The 22578-nt window shown below is 36.5% G+C and overlaps 1 protein-coding gene across 2 annotated transcripts in view; it reads right to left on the reverse strand.

Annotated features, from left to right (window-relative positions):
* LOC106661669 overlaps nucleotides 1–22578 on the reverse strand; it is a 78780-nt gene that overhangs the window by 24415 nt on the left and 31787 nt on the right. For both annotated transcript variants that reach the window (XM_014385214.1, XM_014385213.1), the window contains exon 3: nucleotides 10245–10276. In XM_014385214.1, the coding sequence (XP_014240700.1) occupies nucleotides 10245–10276 (32 nt within the window). The remainder of the gene's footprint in view (nucleotides 1–10244; nucleotides 10277–22578) is intronic.

Below are 22578 nucleotides of genomic sequence, written 5' to 3' on the forward strand. Positions count from 1 at the left end.
GATATTTTATTGAAGGGTAATCCACCTAACGGGTTACATTTTTTTCTAAACAGATAATTCTACTCTCTCACCTGTGCACCAAGTTCATAAACGGTTCACTTCTGAACGATAAAACAATCAACTTATCTGTTGGTATATTGTTATAATTGTTGACATAAAATAATTATTATGTTAGCCTTCTTATTTGATATTTAAAATAAGTAAGAAAAAATTAAATTGAGATTATATTGTTGCATCTGTATAGTAATAATTATAAATCGGATCCCCGACAAGTGGTTCATCTCGAACAACATGAAAATATGTAAATTTTGTGCCTTGGTGGCTGATGATGTGAAGTTTTAAAATATGACGGGAGAAAAATCAATAATCAAAATGAAATTATCGATATATCATGGGTTTTTCACCGTTGACAGCCAACATGCCACACGACTACTTACATCGGTTTCTTTCGTACAAAAAGGAATTAATCCATATCAAACCCCCAACTAACGATGATGGCTAAATACCGAAACACGTCTGAACAGGGAGATAACTATCGCCCCGCACACCATAAGAGGAAATCTAAAAAAAAAAATCAAGGTTTTAGGAAGATCAAATCGTTCAAACCTATTTCTCATGAAACACACTAAAAAAAATTATATGAAAGTTTGTGTCATTGTAAATCCATCGTAGAATCCTACAGTCTGTCTGAAGGTGTCATAACGCGACAGACCAAACCAATGAGGATGGTCAGTAACGACCAAATTATTTCTCTTATACTTTGCATTGGTCACAATATAAATCTTAATTCGACCTTTATTTAATTTCATCAATTCAATATCTCTCTATTCTTGAGGTTTCTTTTTAATGCCAACAAATTTGCTATAAATTCACCAGAATGAAATCTTTTTTAGAGGAATCATTACGTTTGATGTTATATATTGCCTTGGATACTGAAAATAAGCTTTGTAATCGACATATTAATAGAATATATTGAATATATTTAAAATATTGCAATAAGGTGATGTTCAAATCGTTAGCACTTCATCCCTGACCACATTTCCTCCCACTCCTTACATCTTTGATATTAGACAATTTGACGACGGTATTACACGGTCAATGGGGGGGGGGGATCAGAAAGAGTGGGAAGAATTTTTGAGACATTATAGTATGACTGCAGCTAATAATATTCATATTTATTGAGGTTATAATACGCATTCATAAATTATTGAAAAGAAAGACAAGGATAATTTGAATTACTATAAATGCAATTTGATGATGAGAGTTCGTGGAGGACTCTTCACATAATCAGTTATGACATGCAAACGTACATCTATTAATTGATCCACGTGGTATTTTCAGATATCAAATGCAGGACGGATTTATTAAAATTTTATGTTTATTATATGGCTTATCTTTAACGTTAAGGCAACGACTGTGGTCCATACTTATACAATCCTACGCTGATTGTTTTATTTTTACCGAGCAAAAATTATATTTCTCTGCACTTACGTATAAAATTTCAAAATTTTATTATTGTATAAGGGTGTTGAGAAAAGGTGTGGTGTTGAAAAATATCTCACCAAATTTTATTATTTTATAAGGGTGTTGAGAAAAGGTGTGGTGTTCAGAAATATCTCACCAAAATCTTATTATTTTATAAGGGTGTTGAGAAAAGGTGTGGTGTTCAGAAATATCTCACCAAAATTTTATTATTTTATAAGGGTGTTGAGCAAAGGTGTGGTGTTCAGAAATATCTCACCAACTCTTACCCCAACAATTAACACCCAGGGATAATTATTCTTCTCTTCACCTTCGAAACCCCCTAGCTTCGGCACGCTATTAAAATAGTTGTGTCAACCCCTCCATTACGGAATCGGACCGGGCAGATAAAGTTTTTTACGGTCTCCGTTGAATTCCTGATGAGAAGACGACTCTTTCTGGAACGTTTTATAACCGGGCAAATCGTTTACATAAATTCCTACCCACCGTAATTCGCGGCCGAGGAGGTGAACACGCTCCCGTCCCCGGAATTTATTCCGAATCACGCATACCTCGGCACTTTCCCCGAACGGATCATCATTGATACTGGGGATTATTAACTCCTCCCATTTGTGGGTACAGCCCAAATATTGACAATAGCGACGACATCCTCTCCGACACGTTGTACAAGACATGCTGTCAAATATTTTCGAGGATCTGAGGGTTGGCAAACATTTCGACGCGTACGTCCGTTCACTTCTTTCGGAAACTGCTTCTGGAAGCTTTCGTCTGCCTGGAAATGAGTGACCTGTAAACACTTGCCATTCAAGAAACGTCGTGACACGAGGCTTCTACATTAAAGTAAAATAAAGTGTCATTTTACCCAAAAACTTGTGACGAATGTTGAAGGTGGAGTATTTACCTAAAAATATCAACTTCCCATCATATATATCTATTGCCCTAAGACAAGAACATATGAAAAATGTATTTTAAAAAATACAATGATTCAAGTACTGTAAACGTAGAAAAAATAAAACTTGCAGATACATTTAATCACGCAAATTGTATTTTAGGAAACGAATATGCCTTTCGACATTGCATCTACTAAATTTGCTAACGTGTTCCAGAAAATTATTCATAAGTTTTCTAGTAAGTTTCTGTAGTCTTGTTCGTAATAACGAAGGAATTATTGATTTTGGGATATGCCATGTTAAAAGTGCAAAGTTAAGAAGCAAAGGAATAGTCGCTGGATTATTTGTTTAAAAGTGGTTTTCTGTTACTAGGTCAATGAAATTTATTATATCCTGCTTTGACCACCTATTTGATCTTTCTATAGTAGGACATTAAACATATTTATTTCATATCATAAAAATTTGTTTGATGAAAATGTATTATCAAAATGTCAAAATCGATTTTTCGGGAATACGCTTTGTTCCAAAATTCATAGACATTCCATGAAGGGCATTCAACTAGTTAGTAGATGTTGATCCAACAAAGGGTCCTTATCTGCTCTTTCCATAATTAATAAGATCCCGTGTCGCCAATAAAATTGCTGACTTCGGAAAACGGCGGAATGGGTTTGTTGGCCTCGCTATCGCGAAAAAACTTTAACAACCGCACGTATTAGCCTTACCGCGATAGTCTCGTCAGTCGCGAAACGGTTTAATTGAACAATAGTCAACGAAGCGGGGAACTGGCAATTTAACAAGTTATGGACGATAAAACTGTAACAATCATTAAAATCTTTCATGACACATCGAAATGTTTTGAGTTTTTTTCTTTCTTACCAATGCCTATAAGAGTGATATATTAAATTTTCACAAAGCACTGCTCTATTTTTAATTTAGCTTCCAATTTGTCAGACTGAAGATGACATGCATAAATAATTTGTTTGTGTTTTAGCACATGTCCTTTTCAACTGCTACATTTATTCTTAGTTTGTATGTGTATGTTTGTACGAATGTTGTGCTGTATACATGTACCAGCATATGAACATTGACGAATACGCAAGTATATATATAGATATACATATACATACATATTAAACGAGGGTTCAAAACAGCAGAGGTCATATAAACCCTCAGGGTGCCGGTGTTTTTTTTTAAAAAAGCCTATGTTCGAATGCGGGGACGCTGGATTCGAGCCCGGGACCTTTACCTTAGTGATGAGTGCCGTTTCAAAGCCTAAACCGTTGCGGCCACCGACGCCCCCTGGAATAATATTACTCCTACTTTTTGAACAACCATTGCAATGTAATAATACAAGTTATTATTTTTTTATTTTAACATCCAACTATCTTTGGATGTCGCGGACGAAGGGTCAGATCCACTAAACAATGTTTTTCCAAAGTATTTATAATTGCAGGATCGAAAGGCTATGCCTGGCTCTTCAAAGCAAAAACCTCTAGCATGGCAAATACGAGACGGGACGACATAGCCAACTTAATTTAAATACGTTATGTACCTTGGTCGTTTTAGATCGTTTTATCTGTGCATCTTCGACGTTTTCGTCTGCCACTGCTGCCACTGAAGATGTCTATATCAGTCTTCAGTGAGTTTGTCAGACGAAAACATGGAATATAGCCAGACCAAGATGATCGGAATCAACTAAACATATAACCAGACAACCATAAATTAATGAAATTGACCACAGCATTATATCATCTTATATTTTGACTGAAATCACAATTCAATACACTGTCATTTTTTTCTGTAGGTTTGCGACGATGGGGAATCAGAATTTTATATCAATTAATACTCACCAATAATTACCGCCTATACGACTGTTTGGCCAGTTATTAAAATAATGTGGGATAAATGGTGAAAGCTAACATAGTGGCCTAATTTTTACATTTGTCGTTGATCTGCGGACCCGGGTTGACCATCGACCTCTCCTAGAAATAACATTTTCGTGATACATTAAATACAACTGCAGATGTGGGCAGATGCATCATTTATAAGTATTGACATAACGGACACAGTGATGATGATGGGATTAGTTACAGCAGAATGATAGGGGACAATTAAATCTCTATATTATTGGCAAAAACTAGTTAAATAGATAAAATTTAACAGGGCAAAGTCATGGGCGATTCAGTCTTTCTCCATCATGTAATAAGACTTTTTTTTATTTTTTTTTATTCCCAGTTAATTAATTCTGAGTATGTAAACCCACTTCTTAAAATGGCAAAACGCTAACAGTGAGGATATAGAATAGGATAAAAAACCTTTTTTTCTTCAAATAGTAATGCTATTTTAGCTGTAATAGAATTCCATGTTTTTGAACAAGATTGCACACTGACCAAAAAGACATTTTGGCATTGTCAAAATCTTTCAGATGGCCCGGAAGCAATAAATTTTCCACCCCTATCAGTCCCCACCTTAAAAATCTCCCTTAATTAATATAACAGATAGTCTCCGAAATAACAGTGATTACCCACTAATGACGCAACCCTTCCTGAGCAAATTGGGGGTAAAACGCCGATCCCTTTAATGATTATTTTTAATACGAGGGTGTTAGCCTCCCCTCATTATCAGGTAATGGCCGACACATTACTCCCTTCGTGAAATTACTTTATTTAGTCCTGATGCCGGCCAGATAGTGGGAGTAATTAGATTCCGAGGGAGCTGATCTTTTTCACCTTCGCCGACATCCTCCAGACGGTTTTTTTTACCCTGGTTTTAATTTCTGAAACGGACACGAAGGGAAAAACTATAAAACGTGTTTTGTATCGTTAAGTAAGGAGAAGGAGTCAGGGTAAATGTATGAGGTATTTATTGAACTAGAAACCCTATTTGTAAAATATATACTAGCTATAAAATTCTCTCGGTTTAATCTATCTTATCTTATATCCACGAGTTCTTTTTTTTAAATGTATTTATCGTCCCATCAAAGTTTATCCATTTGCTCGACAAGGCCACATTAGTTGAAGTATAACTTCTCGGTTGGGAAGAAATCAGGTCAAAAACTATATCAATCTTGACGGATAGACAGTCTAGGATGTATCAATGAAATACTCTGGATCCGATCAATTTCGACAATTGTCCTGTAAAGGCTGTAATTGGATTTTCAACGATAAACGGCTGCTGAAACGGTTTAGGGCTTTAAATGCCAAAAGGGCAAAAAGGGACAAATTCTGTGGAGGGCAGAAGGAAAGCCATGGCGATTTATATTTATGTCCTTGGCATTGGGAAATCGCAATAAATTCCAGGGTCCTTTTTCCTTTAAGAACCAAATATTTAACATTTTCATTATGTCGAAGAACATAACATCCCTTAAGTAGATTTATTTCTTTAAAAAAAATCCCGCTGTTTATATAAACCTATAATAAACAATCAACAAAACAACTAATTCGTATTATTTTTTTATATTTTTATTCAGAAATTGTGAGATGCAGTCTGGTGTGATGTAGATTTCAGAAAAACATTTTCTTTATCGTACCAACGTTTCGATCTTTATTGAGATCATCTTCAGGGCCTGGGATTTACAAACATTGTTTAAATTTAACAAAAACATGTAGATGTGGAAAAAAGTGAATTTATACAATGCAAAAAAATATATTTTTTATATTCAATCAAAGTATTTCTACTCACTCAAAGTGTTATCAAATACTTTGATTGAATATAAATTTTTTTTTTGCATTGTATAAATTCACTTTTTTCCAGATCCTACATGTATTTCTTAAATTTAAACAATGTTTGTAAATTCCAGGCCCTAAAGATGTTCTCAATAAAGATCGAAACGTTGGCACGATAAAGAAAATGTTTTTCTGAAACCTACATCACACCACAGCGCATCTCACGATTTCTGATATCAACTAACGGTCACTAATCACCACACATTTTTTTTTTTTTTTTTCAAAAAAAGACCACTTGGTCAAATGAAGAAGTGTATTAGTTTATTCGTAGATATTTTTCTTTCTTTAACTAGAAAATGACAATTAGCCGTTCTGGAGAGTAGTTGTTCTCGATTTAATGTTGTTTTATAATTTTTTTTTGTTTAAATGAAATTCTCAACAGAAAGTGAGGATGAAGAAAAGAACTGACATGATCTATGCGTACAGGTTACATAAAGTCCGCCGGTGGCATACGAAAGTACATGAAAAGCGCCAATTTTGGCCGATAGGTATACTAATTTCATTAAATTACGACTAGTGAAATGTCTGAACTTTGACGTTAAAATACAATACTTGACCTCGTGTCTTCAATGCCAGCTTCAGTTGCTGATTAATATGCAGTTGATTTTATTTTTAATCTCAATTGACTCTCAATTCTAGGTCCCCCTCCCATATATTCGTTGTGTATTTTATAATAAGAAAGGAAATTGTAATAATTCTTCCAAACATGTTTTATTTTTAATTAGAGCAACTTAGCTCTTGTTTTCTCCAACTAGTACAATATTAGCTTAAAAAATAATTACGGATTATCATTAAATATCCATATGAAAGGCCAAAAAATCGCGAAAAAGCAAATCAGGATGATCGGAAACCACAAAAGTACGAGAAATGAAATGGAAAAAACTTTTTTCCAGCCTAACTTTATATTCTGGCGAAGCTAATGCATACGATCTTCCAAGTTTGGAATGTTAATGGTTTATTGTCATTGGCGGAACTTCAACATGTATAATTAGTGAAACGTAATTATTAAAACAAAGATAAGAAGTATATAAACAAAAAGGGCTAAGCAGGATTGTTATTTCACTTAGAATGTAATAGTGTTTTCATGTACAAGGGTTTTATGCAACCTTTTATAATGTCCACACGATGTAATGTAATTCAAATAAATCAGACCAGTTGGTTCTTAATTTGGAAATAGTCTAGCCACTCAATTTTTACGAGATAATGTCGAAATCCTTTAGTGTTTTATTTTTTCACGTAATCCAAAAAAGAAATCAACGAATGTTGAAATCGGTCGAGTCCATCCAACAGCCCTTATTTCCCAAAGATGTTTTCAAAGGCATAAAACATGATTTGTTCACGTTGTCAAAAGATAAATCAGAAAACCAGGATGATGCGACCCGGGTAGGTTCCTCCGCCTCTCACCGTGCAACGAAAGGAGTTTCTCGTGTTCATGCCGGGACGCTTTTGTCCGACCCGGACATAAAAGAGGCGAATCTCCCGAAAAGGCGACTAGGCAGTAGACAATTTACGACGGGGGAACCCGAAAATCAGAAAACTGTATTCGTATATTAGAAGATCTTCGACAGGGGAGAGGCTGTAAATAAAAATGCGGCCCCTCGCGGAGAATAACAAATAGGATCACCATTTCTCCCGGCCGGTTTAGAAACGGACCACGCACCCGGTGAGACAATCTAATCAAGACTCTTCCAAATAGACAAGGGATGCTCAGATCTTCAACCCTTACTTACTGTCACTCCTGCCTTCTAATCATGGATAGCACCTCGTTTACTACTCTAAGTCACGTAGGTGAAAAAGAGCGTGAAGCGCCACTTAATAATAACATCTTGGAATTAAAAATTGGTCTTTTTTATCTCTCGTCTTATGAAGGCTGGAGAAACCAACGGTCTGGAAAGATTAGAGTGTTTGTGAACAAATCGTGCCACTTTCTTCACTTGGAATAACCACAACCTTCCATAAAATGATTACGCGATATATCTTACTATGGCGATTCACCTGGTTCAGGTCTTCCCAAACTATTTAGCCAGCTTTTCACAGAACAAAATCCAGGGCGGACCCCTCTCAATCAAGTATTTAAAATTAGGTACTTCTACAGGGTGCCTTTTTAGACAACCCGGCTGAATTTCTCTTGAACTAATGACGCTAGCAAAACAAAAACAACGTGTTTAATATTTTTAGACTAGTTTCAATTGTTTTTGGAGAACAATTATACAGCGTACCTCAGGCCCAGTTCAACTTCAAAATGTCAAATACGATTAGAAAATAGTGTTTGAAATGAAACTTGAATGAAAATCCAAGTGACCGAGGAGACAACAGATCGGGCTATAAGGTCCTCCTATCCACCTATCAAATTCAAATAACGTCTCACCTGCATAGAATTGTGTGCGGGCATCCAGCTGGAGAATCATTATTTGTCGTTGTTGCTGAGGAACATCATCTAATAGTGATGGTAAAACCCCCATGAAAAATTGAGTAATTGATGTTTTACTATGCCATTAGAGGTGAACGTGGATTCATGAGTCCATAGGATGTATGAATGAATGTTTTTTCCAGACTCCCAAATCGACATTTGTGGAAGGAACGTTAGATGCCTGACATAAAGGCGAAGAAGGGGGAAATCACTAATAATTTGAACATCAATGATTAATGAATTAATGAGAAGTGTGAGGTTGTTTTAGCCTGCACAATTTGGATATGTTGGAATTAATTTTTGATAGATGGAGACGGATGTCCGATTCAGCATCTAAACAGCTTCGATAATTAATTATGGTGGCTGTATATACAGAAAATCCGGATTCGCAAGGGCCAATGGAAGAAGAACAAGTTTTGCTTTCTCAACGAGCGGTTGAATTTTTTTGTTTTCCAGTCGTACTCAAAAATGGGACTAAGTATCGGACTCGGAAGTAAATTTCAAAGTGGACTCTGAAGTAATGTCTATCAAAATTCGTATTTAATTGAAGAGAGACTGGTTGGCTTTGAAACTGAAAACGGTTCGACCACCTATACAGTATTTTATTTGCAGTATTGTACCTGGACCTGTTGAGAAGTAGAAGGCTTCCCATATCGACACGTAGTATTGTGAAAAATCTTTACTTAAATATTTAATAATTTGAACAGTCTTATCGAAAACTCTTACAAGTGGCTGGCATGTATTTCCTAGCTAAAGCATACCTGTGGAGACACTGCTGCTGCAAAATATTAAACTTTTTCGTTTTCAGTACTTATTATTATTAGTTTTTGATTGCATTTATTCATTCTATGTTTATTTTTTGTAATTAATTTTTCTCGAAGTTCGCCGCGGACCCCGTATTTAGGGTGAGCGAATAAGTAATTTTTAAGCTGAATAATTCGGCTAAAAATGTGTACCAAAATCCCAAAATCGTTCCTTTGCAGGAAGCAGCGTAGAGCACAGAATTCGAAAGAGGACACCGAAAACGCTGCTGGTATACTCAAAACCATACAGAATATATAAGCATGAATTATCCACGTGCTGTCTTGCCTACAGGATCACATTTCAAAAATTAATAACTCCTTTTTGGGTGAACTAAGTGTTATTTTCAAGATGGAAGTATGTGTTATTAGTTATTACCCATTCCGGGCGCATGCCTATATAAAAAATTCCGAATATGTATTGGTGTGAATGTGAAATTCCTTGATTACTGTGAAATAGCACAAATCAGACGAAATTCTAAAGTGTAAGAACTAAAAAACGCCACCAAAACATAAACTATGAATACAACAATGACAGCGCATTCGGACAACTGAGGTTGGTACAGATCCATCGTCACATTACATATAATCAATTTTATATTCAAATATAAAAAATGAATTCACAATTTAGCGGGTTACATTTTTGACTTTGGATAATAAAAGTTTAACCCCTAGTACCCATTATTTACTTTCCAACAGTCCATCGAGTTTATTCAGAAATGGAACGATCCCTATTCTCATTTTTAGAGTCTACACGAAATACGTGGGCCTCTTTGTGAGATAATAAATAGTAACCATAATATTGAAACGTCTAGAATGGATATGTACATTAAAGAAAAATATCAACAATATAATTCTCATCAGTCAGAAAGCGGTAATAAATGGAGCCAAATAGAAAATAAATTATTTGTTGGCAATAGATAAACAAAATACATACCTTTCCTCGGGCGGCAGGTTCTGCACTACATGCTGAAAAAGACAAGCGAATATTAGCGTTTGTTACTGAAATGGAAAAGTGGTCAATGAAAACACACACAAAAAAATTGAAATTTTCGTGAGAAGCAAACAGGGGTTTGGGAGAAGGCGGGCGCCCACGGCAGACAAATGACTCGCCTAATCCCTGAGTTATGCCCTCACAGGAGACACGATGGCATTATTTATTTATAAACTTATTGCCCCGGATTTTACATCGGTGAGTAATTATTCTATACAGTACCGTCTAGGAATGGTATGACACCCAGCTCTATATCAATCCTCTGATGCAAGAAATAGGCGCGGCCGCCCCCGTTTCCACTTTTTCAACCCAAACAAAATAACAAGCGATATTCGTTGTTGATGGAAAAACGATAAATGCTGACATAAGTTTAAAAAAAAGTCGGAACGCGTACGACAGACCAAAACCAACGAGGGTAGGGAGATCAAAATGATCGGTAACCACAAAATTACAAGAAAATCACTCTGCAGACCTCACATTTGGAAATATTCATTCAAATATTATTAAATTTCAAGTTATGTCCAATAGGCCTAACTGTAATTGGTTTTTGTATGCCGATTGTTCACCACACATCATGCAAGGTGTAGGAACTTGAATATTCATGAACCAAAAATGAGGGGAAATAGTGGAAGCATTATATGTATACTCAAAAGATGAGACGAAATTGTTTCATTTGTGCAACAAAAACGCAATTCGCCTAATTAAAATGAAAATGTCCCAAATTTTGCACAAAACATATTTTTTTAGTATTAATTGATTATTAATAGATTCGGTGTTTAGGATATTAACTCCTAAAATGTACAACTCATAAATTTGGCCGGTTAGTGATAAGACCGAAGACACACGACGAGAACAGGCGGACCAGAAGGTCCAATGTTTTGATCAGTGAAAAGCTTCACTCTGATTTGAAGGGTGAGAGATTGAAAACGATTTTTCACGGGCTTATTGTCACATAAACAAATTTAGCTGTTTCTTATAACGTAGCTTAGCTTTTAGTCTTTCTCCAAGTGATTAAAGGGAGTCCATTAAAGACCTCACACGAGACACAAGGGGAAAAGGGGCAGAAAAAAATTCTAACTCTAGATAAAACTAGTAAAAGGTCCTTTGGATGGAGGCATTTTGGGCTAATTTGATAAAATGAGAGGCCACCTGGGGCAGATGGGCGGTGACCCCCGGGGCCGGGCGCGTTGGGCGATTCGGCACGCTCCAAAAGCCCATTCTCCTCCTCCACACAGATCCGGAAAATTATCCGCCGAGACCGGGAAAATAATGCCCCGAGGAGGGTTGCCGGGTGAATCAGGCCGTGGTCGGAATCGTCCCAGGAATAACCCTACACCCCATTTGCCTTTTCATCACCTTCAATCACATTCTGCACTGTCGGCTCCGTGGCGAAATTGGTCCTTAACCGAATGAATTATTGTTTCGGCCTCATATATTAATGATTCCGCTCCGTTGATACTAACGGGAAGGAAAATTCTTTGCTAATCCATAAAAGTTACAAATTAGTCGCAATAAGTCTGAAAAATTACTATAAGATATTACTAATGAATTATTACTATAAGATCTCTTCAACCTAGTTACTAAAAATCTTTTCGGTGAAATTAAGATAACAAATGCAAATTAGGTCTTTATTATCGTATTTCTTTAATTCACTAATTTCCAGCAACTGAAAACAAATTATTTACTATTAGACGTCTGATTTGGTGGGACTGTGTTGAATGCTAGAATTTCGATAAGTTTGGATTTCACTTAACTGCTCGTTGATTAAATGTCGAGAAAAACCTATCACCCAACAAAGCGAAAGACAAGACACATCTGATGGAAACAACAATAAATGCAAGCAGACAAAAATTATCGACACCAAACGAGAGGTTCATCACTCGGCAGACTCTCCCTAAAGGATATCTCATATTTCAACCATAGAACATACACATAACGTATATAGGGAATTATCCAGTGCGTCAAGAAAAGATGATTCGAAATATTTGACGATATACGTTGAGAATTTCTATTGAGGTATGCCGAGTGACGAACCGTGATATCATTTTGGCCTTATTAACCTTGTTGTTTCGGTCTCTCGATATCACAAACCCGTCACATAAGATGGCATTAAAACGAAAAGCGTTAGAAGGACCAAAATAATCGGAAACGGCGACACAGTATGCCATTTGTGTGGAGAGGACGCGAATAATAGATGTTTGCAATGTATTGGTCGTTGTTTCTATTCATTATTAACATAAAGAAATATACAATAAAATTCATTATAACCGCTTTTATTTTGCGAATATTTTAAGGGAGTTTTCAATAGAAAAATAGACCGTTAATTGATAGTTTTGTATCAGGATCATCTGTCGTCTACTTACAAGGCTACAAGATCCACTATTATAGTCGCTGCCTGCGAAAGGATGTCCGACAAGATTAGGCATGTAACTTACGACTACTGCTACGAGAACAGAACTGATTTACAGAGAAAGTCCCTTTCTCTTTGCTATCAACGATATACTACTAGATTTTGGTATGTATTCCTAATTGTATGTTATCGCCCCATTTGAATAGCACCACAGCCTTTGAATTGGAATGTTTATTATTATTTCTAGTTACCTATTGAAACAGCAGTTAAATATTATTTACTAGTTGTTTCTTTGAAAGACGTAATATGTTGAGCTTTGCCTTTAATTTTTATTTAATACTTTGTATTTAATCACTCGTCAACTATTTCCTATGTCAAAGACGTCTCAGTTACAACTTTTCAAAGCGCATGTACTTTTAAAATGTCTACATTCGTATATCCATTGAATAAAGGTCGATGTAAATTAACTATTTAAATCCATTAACAGCTTTTATGCAATTATTCTACCTTCAGGTGAAAGGTGCCGTCTTAAAAAAATATTTATTGACTAAATAAAAGTAAATAATATTAATTCAGCAGATTACATTTAAAATTATAACCGTGCATATACGTTTTTTTGTTTCTGGCGCTTGTGAATTGGCTGGTACGGCTCACGGGTTAGGCAAGACCGTGACGACTTCCTTGCAAAACCGTTCTACCTCCTTAAAAATCCTATTTTGCACAATTCACTACATTCCACCCCCGTTCCATAAATAAAATAAATTTACATATGAGCATAGGTGACGCCATGTACAGAAGAATTTGTATCAGTTTGACTGCCTTCATGAAAATAACGCACAAATTTACCCTTTTTTAAAAATAATATTGTTTACCTATTAACATTGATGAATTTTTGATTTAAAAAAACTCAAATTAATCCAGAAAAATTTTTTACACCAACTATAACCATCTAACGGAATGAACAAGTAATACACTTTTAGCAATTACTATCAGTCCTCAGATGGTCCTGAGATTTAGAAAAGATCATTTTTTGAACTAAAATATTTTATTGGTTTCCAACAACCCAAATTTCAATAATTAAACGACAACCTTTTATCCGGACCTTAATTGAGAATATACACACTAAGACTAAGATAATAGGCACACGTTAACAGATAATAATATTATTACATCCTAACAGTTTATTATTTATTAATTATTAATTTTTTTAAAATCTTGTTTGCTAGACTGGAAAAAAGATTACATATCCCTATTATTATTGACAAAAGAGATTTATAATGTACATTACATAACATTATTTTATTGCAATTTAATGTGAAACCGTTTAATTTGCTTTAATTTAAAAAAAACAATAAACACATTAAGATTAACCGACCACGGAAGGGGGCAAGAATCTGAAACATGTCTGGCAAATCAAAAACAATGGATTGGGAATTTGGATTTGGATTTATATAGGCTGAAATCCTCACGTGTACGTACGTACATTCGAAGATGTTCCGAGTTAAGTCTATTCGCTTCTCGTAGTATTTCAGCAATTCCAGCTTTTGTTATGTACAGTAAATTGCCGGCAGGCTCGACCGCCCTTCGGGTGTTGGCAGTCAGGGGGCAAAACTCAGTCTTATCCGTCCAGCCCCCGAGGTTGTGCTCCGGAGTGGGTTCTGTCAACAGCTAGGTCTATTCACCATCCAAAACTCACTTCTATTTACATACCATTCATTCAATTAGGGTGGTGGAGTACTCGACATTCCTTATTATCCTTTACACATATAATACAACGAATCTAATTGAGGTTCAGAGAGCCGGTTAAGTCCGGATGTTGGAACGTCCGCCTTTTTATTACCCTCCAGGTTCCCAGAAAACAACCAAGGTTTCTCCGAGACGCTCCAGTTAAATGTTATCTCACCAACAAAAGCGAGGGGGTTCGGACGGCAGTAACCGCGATGAGGTAGTCATTAGACAGAGCCGTCTAGAACCACTTCTAGTAGGTCGCATACAGTTCTGTAGTTTAAACGCTCAGAGCACATCTCGATACACGTCACACCTTCGCCTCTCTTAGACCCATCTGTAAAGACGAGCCGAAAACCAGTGTACCTAGACCTAAGCTCCAGGAACTTAGCTCGGTAAAGGTACGGCGGAGTAGACGACCTGAACACGGAAACTGTAGGTTCATTACCATACAGACCACGAGAAGAAATCTGATAATTTAACAGATAATATATCCTAAAAGTTTTTTCTAAATTTTTTTATTAACCAAGTTTGTTGGCTGGAAAAAATTATGACATTTTAGTATTATAAAAAACGATATATAACAAATGGTAGTTCATGGAAAATATGTTCTATGGTGTATTTTTGATTTGGAATGCATTAATTATTTTTATTACAATTTAATGTTGAACGGTTTAATTTGTCGGTGAGTGTTGGCACTGAGGAAAGTGCAATAAGGCAATGAGAGGAAATGCTTTGTCGGAATACAGGTTCGTTGAAACCCACCGGTTCTCAGACACGTCCAGACACTTCAAACGGTTTTCAACACAAAAGACTCACGTCGGTTCTTTATGTCCGGCAATCTTCGGAAAGAAATATACGAGGCGCTCAATCAGCATGACAAACTTGGTTCACTGTCGGCCTCCGTCGCCCGGTTCGCAGTCGCCGATTTCAACACTGCCTGAATCTTAGGAAGGCGCGAAAATATTTTAAAAAAAAGGTGATGAAATTCTTTCGTCCGGTCCGCCCCTACGGCACGGCCCCAATCGAGATAAGCAGAAACTTGGTGAGACTTAGCCGATGAGGACGGGAGTGGAAAAAATCGTAGTGTATAAATTCGGACCGGCCGTTTATCAATCTGACGGCTTCGGAGTTCCGAAATCAATTCATCTTCTCCCGGCCATGTTTCGTCCAATAAATTAATATTATGCTCGTACTGTGACAGAGGGCGCCGGCCTGTGAGCGAACACCGACACGTAAGGCATATTCGGAAAAAATCTGTTCTACCTGCGGTTTTTTCTTCGAGATTAAGCTTTAGATAGGAAAAGCGCGTGGGAGGAAATCAATACCTTCGACTTCTTCTGAGAGATCTCACGTGGGGAAAAACAGCTTTATTCACGTTGCATGCAGGCTAGACCTGGCGATGTACTTCCAATGTCATCATGAAATCTATTTTCAATATTTTTCTCAAACTTATCCTCCACTACACTGTTAGTGAAAACTGCGGGTACGCTTTTCAAATTTTCAAAAATCCATACGGAATAATAAAGGCAATATGTACATAAGAATAAAGCAGAAACACCTCAGACACGAAACCAAGGCCAGACGACAGACCAGACGTCATAAATTACTTTCACATGCATTGAAATTGCATACATCAAAAGAAAGACTTGTCAGAGCATTAGTCCATTTGTAGGCAAATGTTTTCCCTATTCTATATAACTATCCTTTTGCTACCGTTTAAGTGGCACCACAATTGTTAACAACTAATGTTGTTGTATTTTTTAATATAATATATTCAAATAATTTTTCAGTTGAATCACTTATGTGCAAATTATGAGAAATTACTTTCCAAACTATGAAAGACTACTTAACAATATATTGTTTGTGAAATTTGCTATATAGTTTTCATTCATACTTATCGTCCCTCTTCATCTTGGTACTCTCGTTATCTCCGTTGAAATCAACGATTCGACCAAATTTTCGAATGTTATTTGACGAATTCATCCATTCTTTCTAGTCTACCTGACTTCAGGCTGAAAAGACTTCAGGAGGTAAAACGGACTTGAATTATGAGTAATCATTGTCACGAGAATTCAACTGTAAACCCAAATATCAATATAGGCGTATTTAAACTCAAAAGCGATCATAGACTACATTGAATGAAATGTTAATAATTACTTTTATCAACCTTTTTAGAAATACAGATTTCGAAATTCAGGTATTTTCAATAACATGCGTTAACTTCCAGCAGTAGACATGCTGATTTCGTGAAATTCATGATGCTGACGAAAATAACATTCGATATCTTTCTTTAATAGTCATTAAAACGAACTGTTGTTTTATAAGGTTTAATTTAGTACCTCAGCCGTTAAACTTAACAATAACTCAAAATGCTTCTGTGGGTTGAGCTGTTTTTTCGGTGCATGATCAGACTAAAATCCATTTAACGAAACTGTAAATCCCTTCGTTGAACGTTTTTAGAAATTATACAAATATTTGCACAAGTATAAAATGTAATCCTTTACCTTTATGTTCTGATCAGTCATAATATTACTGATTATGAGGTTTTACCGCAAAACCACATCAACCCTCAACTATCTATTTCTTATTGCAATAGGGAAATATATTAGTTGGACAAAATTTGGTTCTTTTAAGTAATCCGAATTCGAATTTACTTCTGGATAAGAATTCTGGAAGAATTATTAGACACCGGACTCCCTGTTGAAATTCTGACCATTATTTCAGTGACCTGAAAACGGTGACAACAAATAGATGTAGCTGTCCTCCACTAGTTACGAGATTTCCTGGCCGTCGGGCTGGGCTAAGAGTTGCCTCCTCTTCCTCCAGATTTGTCACTAGTGGATAATTTTTTCTGACGTTGGGTACAAGAAAAACTTTATTTTGCCCTGCCGACTTTACTGATTCGAAAGTATGTAGACTGTCTGGTCTAGTTTAGCATTCTTCAGTAACTTCCTGATGTCGGAAGTGGATTTTTCATAACTAACGTCTAATTTCTACTGGCATACATAAAACGCATAGTATGAGATAAGCAGGCTGTTTGTAACTTTATGTTTTGTAGTATTTTTTTAAAGTAAATCCTATTAAAACGGGCTTATGTGCAATAAGCAATTGTTAACGATATATTTGTGGCCAACAGTTAATAGTTAGTAGTCATTTGTTGTAATTGTATGTAGTCGAAGGGATCGGACAATCGCCGTCATTATCCTTCCCAATTCAGTCGACCTCAAATGTTAAATTGACAGGCACAAATCCGACCTAAGTGGATTTACACCCCATTCTTATTTACCCCAAATACAGATGCTGTTAACAACGATTGTCGGGGAAATAATGCCAAGGGGAAAGGGGGAGGTCTGTTTATCGCCCAAACTTCATTCTTCGATAAGTAACGCTTAGAAACCGACAGGGAAAATGGCCAGGGAATCGGAACGGGGTCGTATTTGATTTTCCTTTTGTTCTTCGCCCAGCGGTTTTAGATTTCATGCCAAACACCACCCTAGTTTAAAGACAAAAGGAAGTAGCATGTTGTCCTATCTCAGATGCCTCCAGTCGCAGAAAGACCTAGTTTATGAAACATAAAAGTTTAATCCGCACCCTATTAACCCACGCGCTAAAATCTAATTATAAAGCTTGAGCATTCCTTTCCCCCCTAAGAAACTTTTTTGTTTCAAAATTCATTAAAACTTAGTTCAATTTTCCTTCCCCTCCACAGGCCAATTTTTTCTGTTCTCCCTTTCTCTTGTGGTATCTTTTTCGTTTCTAAAAATATCACGGTAGGTCGGCTCTACTAGATTTATGTATAACGTTATCCGAGTTTCCAAAAGATATATCGTGCGGAAACTCATTCGTATATACGCTATTAACTTACCGCTCGGGAATAAGGTATAGTTCGTAACCTACTTCGAAACTAGAAAACAGAGCCGTAACCTCTGAATATAGTCGGTTTTATGAACTTTTTGAGATAAAAAAACCTGTTGATAAATGTGATTTTAGTCGGGTGTCGCTGAATTTACCCCGGGCACCGGAAAACTTTTCACTCTTAAATCACACGAATCCAACGATTCTTAACGTTTGAATATTTTAGCTACTTATTAATTTATTTTATTTATTTATTTTTTGAAGGGGGATACATTAAACGCATAAAAACTTTGCATGTGTTCGACCTGATTATAATATATTAGTTTATAAATATTCAGGTCAATTGTTCGAAGACGAGATGTTTTGTATTTAACAAAATATAAATTTTATCTACTTCGATGATTAAGACTGTTGATCAGATTAGCATTGGGTAGGTGCCAAATTAATGCAAGTTTTGAAAATTGGTTTTATTTTCACAAGTGCTTGTGAAACAAAGCTACATCCTCAAATTTAATTTATAGGTTATAATAAATACTGTAATTGTTACGTGCAGAACATTTTAGTTTATTTCAATTAATTATTCTTTCTACGTAAGGTCTTGGTTGAGATAAAAAAGTCAGTGTCACGAGCGGGATTCGAACGACCTTCGGCTAAATAGGCTGCTACTCTACCACTTGAGTGACTTGAGAGTGGTAGAGTAGCGGCCTATTTAGCCGAAGGTCGTGGGTTCGAATCCCGCTCGTGACAATAACTTTTTTATCTCAACCAAGACCTTACATAGAAAGAATAATTACTTGAAAGAAGTAACTTGGTCAATTGACCACTAAAACGTAAATGGATTAATATTTTAGTTTATATTAAATTTTACAATAGTGAGGACCTACGAAATTGTCCAAAGTAGATTTTCGTCAAATTTATTTATACGGAGTCAAACTTAGACAAAGTGCGGCCGTGCGTAACAACAATAAATGTTTGGGGGGAGGACGAATGCACAGTGCTGCGATGATTTCAGAGATTTCGTCCTCGAAGACAGGGAATGTCGCTGTAGGCCTTCCGTTCTTGGCGACACCAACGCAAAACGTTCGTTGAAGAAAATTCACGTAAGTCAACAATCGAAATTGCGGAAGAGCTTAGTGTTGACCACTCAACCGTTGTTCGCCATCTGGACCAAATTGGTAAAGCAGCTCAACAAGTGGGTGGTACCGCATCTTCTGCTGCGCCACCAAAATGATGATAAAGAAAACTAAGGTCTGCAGGACGAACTGGATGTAGTCTAAGGGATGCAATTCGACCGTCACTATCTCTCCCCGTATTTTGTCTACAAGTCGGAAACCGATACCATTGAGCTACCGTACATTCTGGTTGCGACAAAAAATATCCAATATCTGCGAAATGCGCACGGTACATGAATCCATTGCCAAAGCTGGCAAATCGCTGCTTCTTATTGCTGAAGACGTTGGCCATGATGGTGGTCAATACCATGCGCGGATTTCTCTATTGAATTATCACGTGCGATGAGAAATGGATTCTGTTCGGTAACAGGATTCTGAACGTACAGGTCAGTGATTGGACAAGGATGAAGCGCCAAAACACTTCCCGAAACCAAATCTGCACCCAAAAAAGGTTATTGTTACTGTTTGATGGTGTACTGCTGGGGTTGTTCAATATAATTCCTGAATTAAGGTGAAACTATCACAGCAGGGAAATTAATTGACGACGGAAAACTACAACGCCTGTCCAGCATTGGTAAACCCCATACTTCTTCCCGAATGTCAACCGTGCGAAACTTAGGACTTAGGATATGAAACTTTTTCGCACTCTCCATATATCCATACGACCTCTCGCCAACAGACTTTCACTTTTTTAGGTATTTTTATCACTTCTTGAGGGATTAAATTTTTAGACAACGCAGTGAAGCCGAAAACGCCCTTCATGACTTTATTGTGAGGCGAAATAAAGATTTTAATGTCAGCGGAATAAAAGCGCTTATTACACGTTGGCAAAGATGTATAGATTATGGAAAAAATTTCAAATTTATTTGATAAAAATTAAAAATATTTTTGTCTGTCTTTGGAAAACCTTTTTTTGCACTAGCCCAATATAAACAATTGCAAACAAAATGAACGACTGAAGTAAAACATTTTGCAATATAACTCTTTATTTATCCTCAATTTATCAATACGACCATCTCTGGTAAAAAGAAAAAAGAAATCACTGGAAACTCATTAAATCACTTGCTGATGATGAACACTTATTTTAATTTTTCACCATAAATTGGCACTTTCGATTTTTGTTGTTATCACAATCTTAGTAGGTTGATTACCGATTGATGTTACATTTAAATCTTTTAATGTAGGGTTAATAATACCTGATTTTACATGATTCCAACACCTTATATATGAAACACAAAAAATTGATAATTCATTCACGAGTTTGACATGTACTTAGATGAGTTTATGGCAAAGTAATTACTCTAAATCCATGATTTAAGTTTTCTTAAGAATGTTATAAAAGTAGCATGTTAAAATGCGTAAGCCTAGAAAGTAATTTATACTAGTTGACTGACGGTGTTTATATGCGGAGGGTTACTCTCACCGGTCTTAGATTACTGAAAAGAGAAGGGCTTAATGGAAATAGGGCCCCGGGCCATATAACACGGCCCTCGGTACACGGAAATTGACCCGTCTCACAGATTATCGGACGTACTTTGAAAGGGGCTGGACGATGCGGTAAATCAAGTGGCGCTTGTGATTTGGCCGGCCCAGGGTGCCGCCTCCGGCTACACACATTACTCAAATGCGCACCCGTGAACTACTTCTTGCCCGGCTAGCAATCAAACTTTTTGTTTTTATCCAGTCCAAAACGAGAAGGATCAACGAACCCGAAATCCCGCCAGCACGTCGCGGTAATAATATTAGATGTATATATATTTTTTAAGAAGGTAGCTCAGGCTCGTTATCAAACAACCTTGTCACTTGAATTATACGCCCGGGGAACGAGTCGAGGGTGGCCTCAGATGCTATCTCGGGATATCTTCATCCCAACAATAACATTGGTTAACACCTATAAAGGCGGATGAGGTATCAAGTATCACAGTTCCTCGGGGCAGTATCAATCAACCTCCAACAGGGGCTTAGTGTCAATCCCATTCTCGTGACCCTTTTCAAGGCGAATTTGTTCTACCAAACTCGATTTACATTTATTGTCTTAATTTTTAATTTTTCACTGAGTAGAACACAAATTACAAAGCTGGAAAGGTGTACGAAAATTAAGCTGATCTTTCCTACAACATAATTATTAATCATTAAAAAGAACAAGATTTTCAACCTGTTTTGACGAGATGAACATTTTTTGTAAACGTTAAGAATAAACGTGGAATTATATAACAAAATAAAGGAAACATTCAACTATAGTTTTTCGCAATGGTTCTTAAAAATGAAGTTATATACACGGCGGTTTAAGTAAGGAACATTTTTTTTTTACGAGGGTTCGCAACAGTAGAGGTCCTATAAATCCTCGGGGTGCCGGTGTTTTTGAAAAAAGCCCATTTGTAAGTATTGCAGGGCCGCTGGATTCGAACCCAGGACCTTAACCTTACAGTGATGAGCGCCGTGTCAACGCCTAAACCGTTGCGGCCACCGACGCCCCCCTAGGTAAGGTACTATTACCAACATTTAACTTGAAAAAGCTTATGAATAGACAAATCCAATAATTCAAGCAGATCGTTTAGTCCATTAAAATCCTTATATGACATTATAAGAAAAGAGAACTGACGAACAGAATAATCGACCGGAGCAAACAAAGGAAACTCACAGACTAATTTGAAAAAAAACCGTCAGAAAAAGGCAATATGACCGATTTTTCACTCCTTCAATATGGCCTACAGCAGTAAAATTGTAAAAGCCTCCCTGACGACTAATACTTCTAAACACAAAACCAGCGAGGATAAACAGTCGAACCGTTTTCGTTTTTCACCTCACACTTTATCTCACTATTAAGGCCGGTAACCAATGTAGTTGATCGATTAACTTGAACGAAATTGCTAATTTGAGGAACAAAATTATGATGGTTAGAGCTTTGCATAAGAAAGAACATTCAATGGTCTGCGAATGACAAGTTTATTCATTCCTATTGAAGCGTATGAGGAAAAACAGATTCGTGTCACTTTCAACGTGTATCGTGAGAACGAGCCTTAAAACGGTAATTCCAGCATGACAAATTCAAATTTCTGTCAACATAAATTTAAACAAACGTACAAAATTCATAATGTCAAAAAAGATGTCATAAGATGTCTAGACGTCCTCGAAAACCTGTCGTCGTTGACATTTTTAATTGGACAGTGTC

The sequence above is a fragment of the Cimex lectularius genome, unplaced genomic scaffold (genome assembly GCF_000648675.2).
Source record: "Cimex lectularius strain Harlan isolate CLEC.00 unplaced genomic scaffold, Clec_2.1 scaffold59, whole genome shotgun sequence".
Taxonomy (NCBI): Eukaryota; Metazoa; Arthropoda; class Insecta; order Hemiptera; family Cimicidae; genus Cimex; species Cimex lectularius.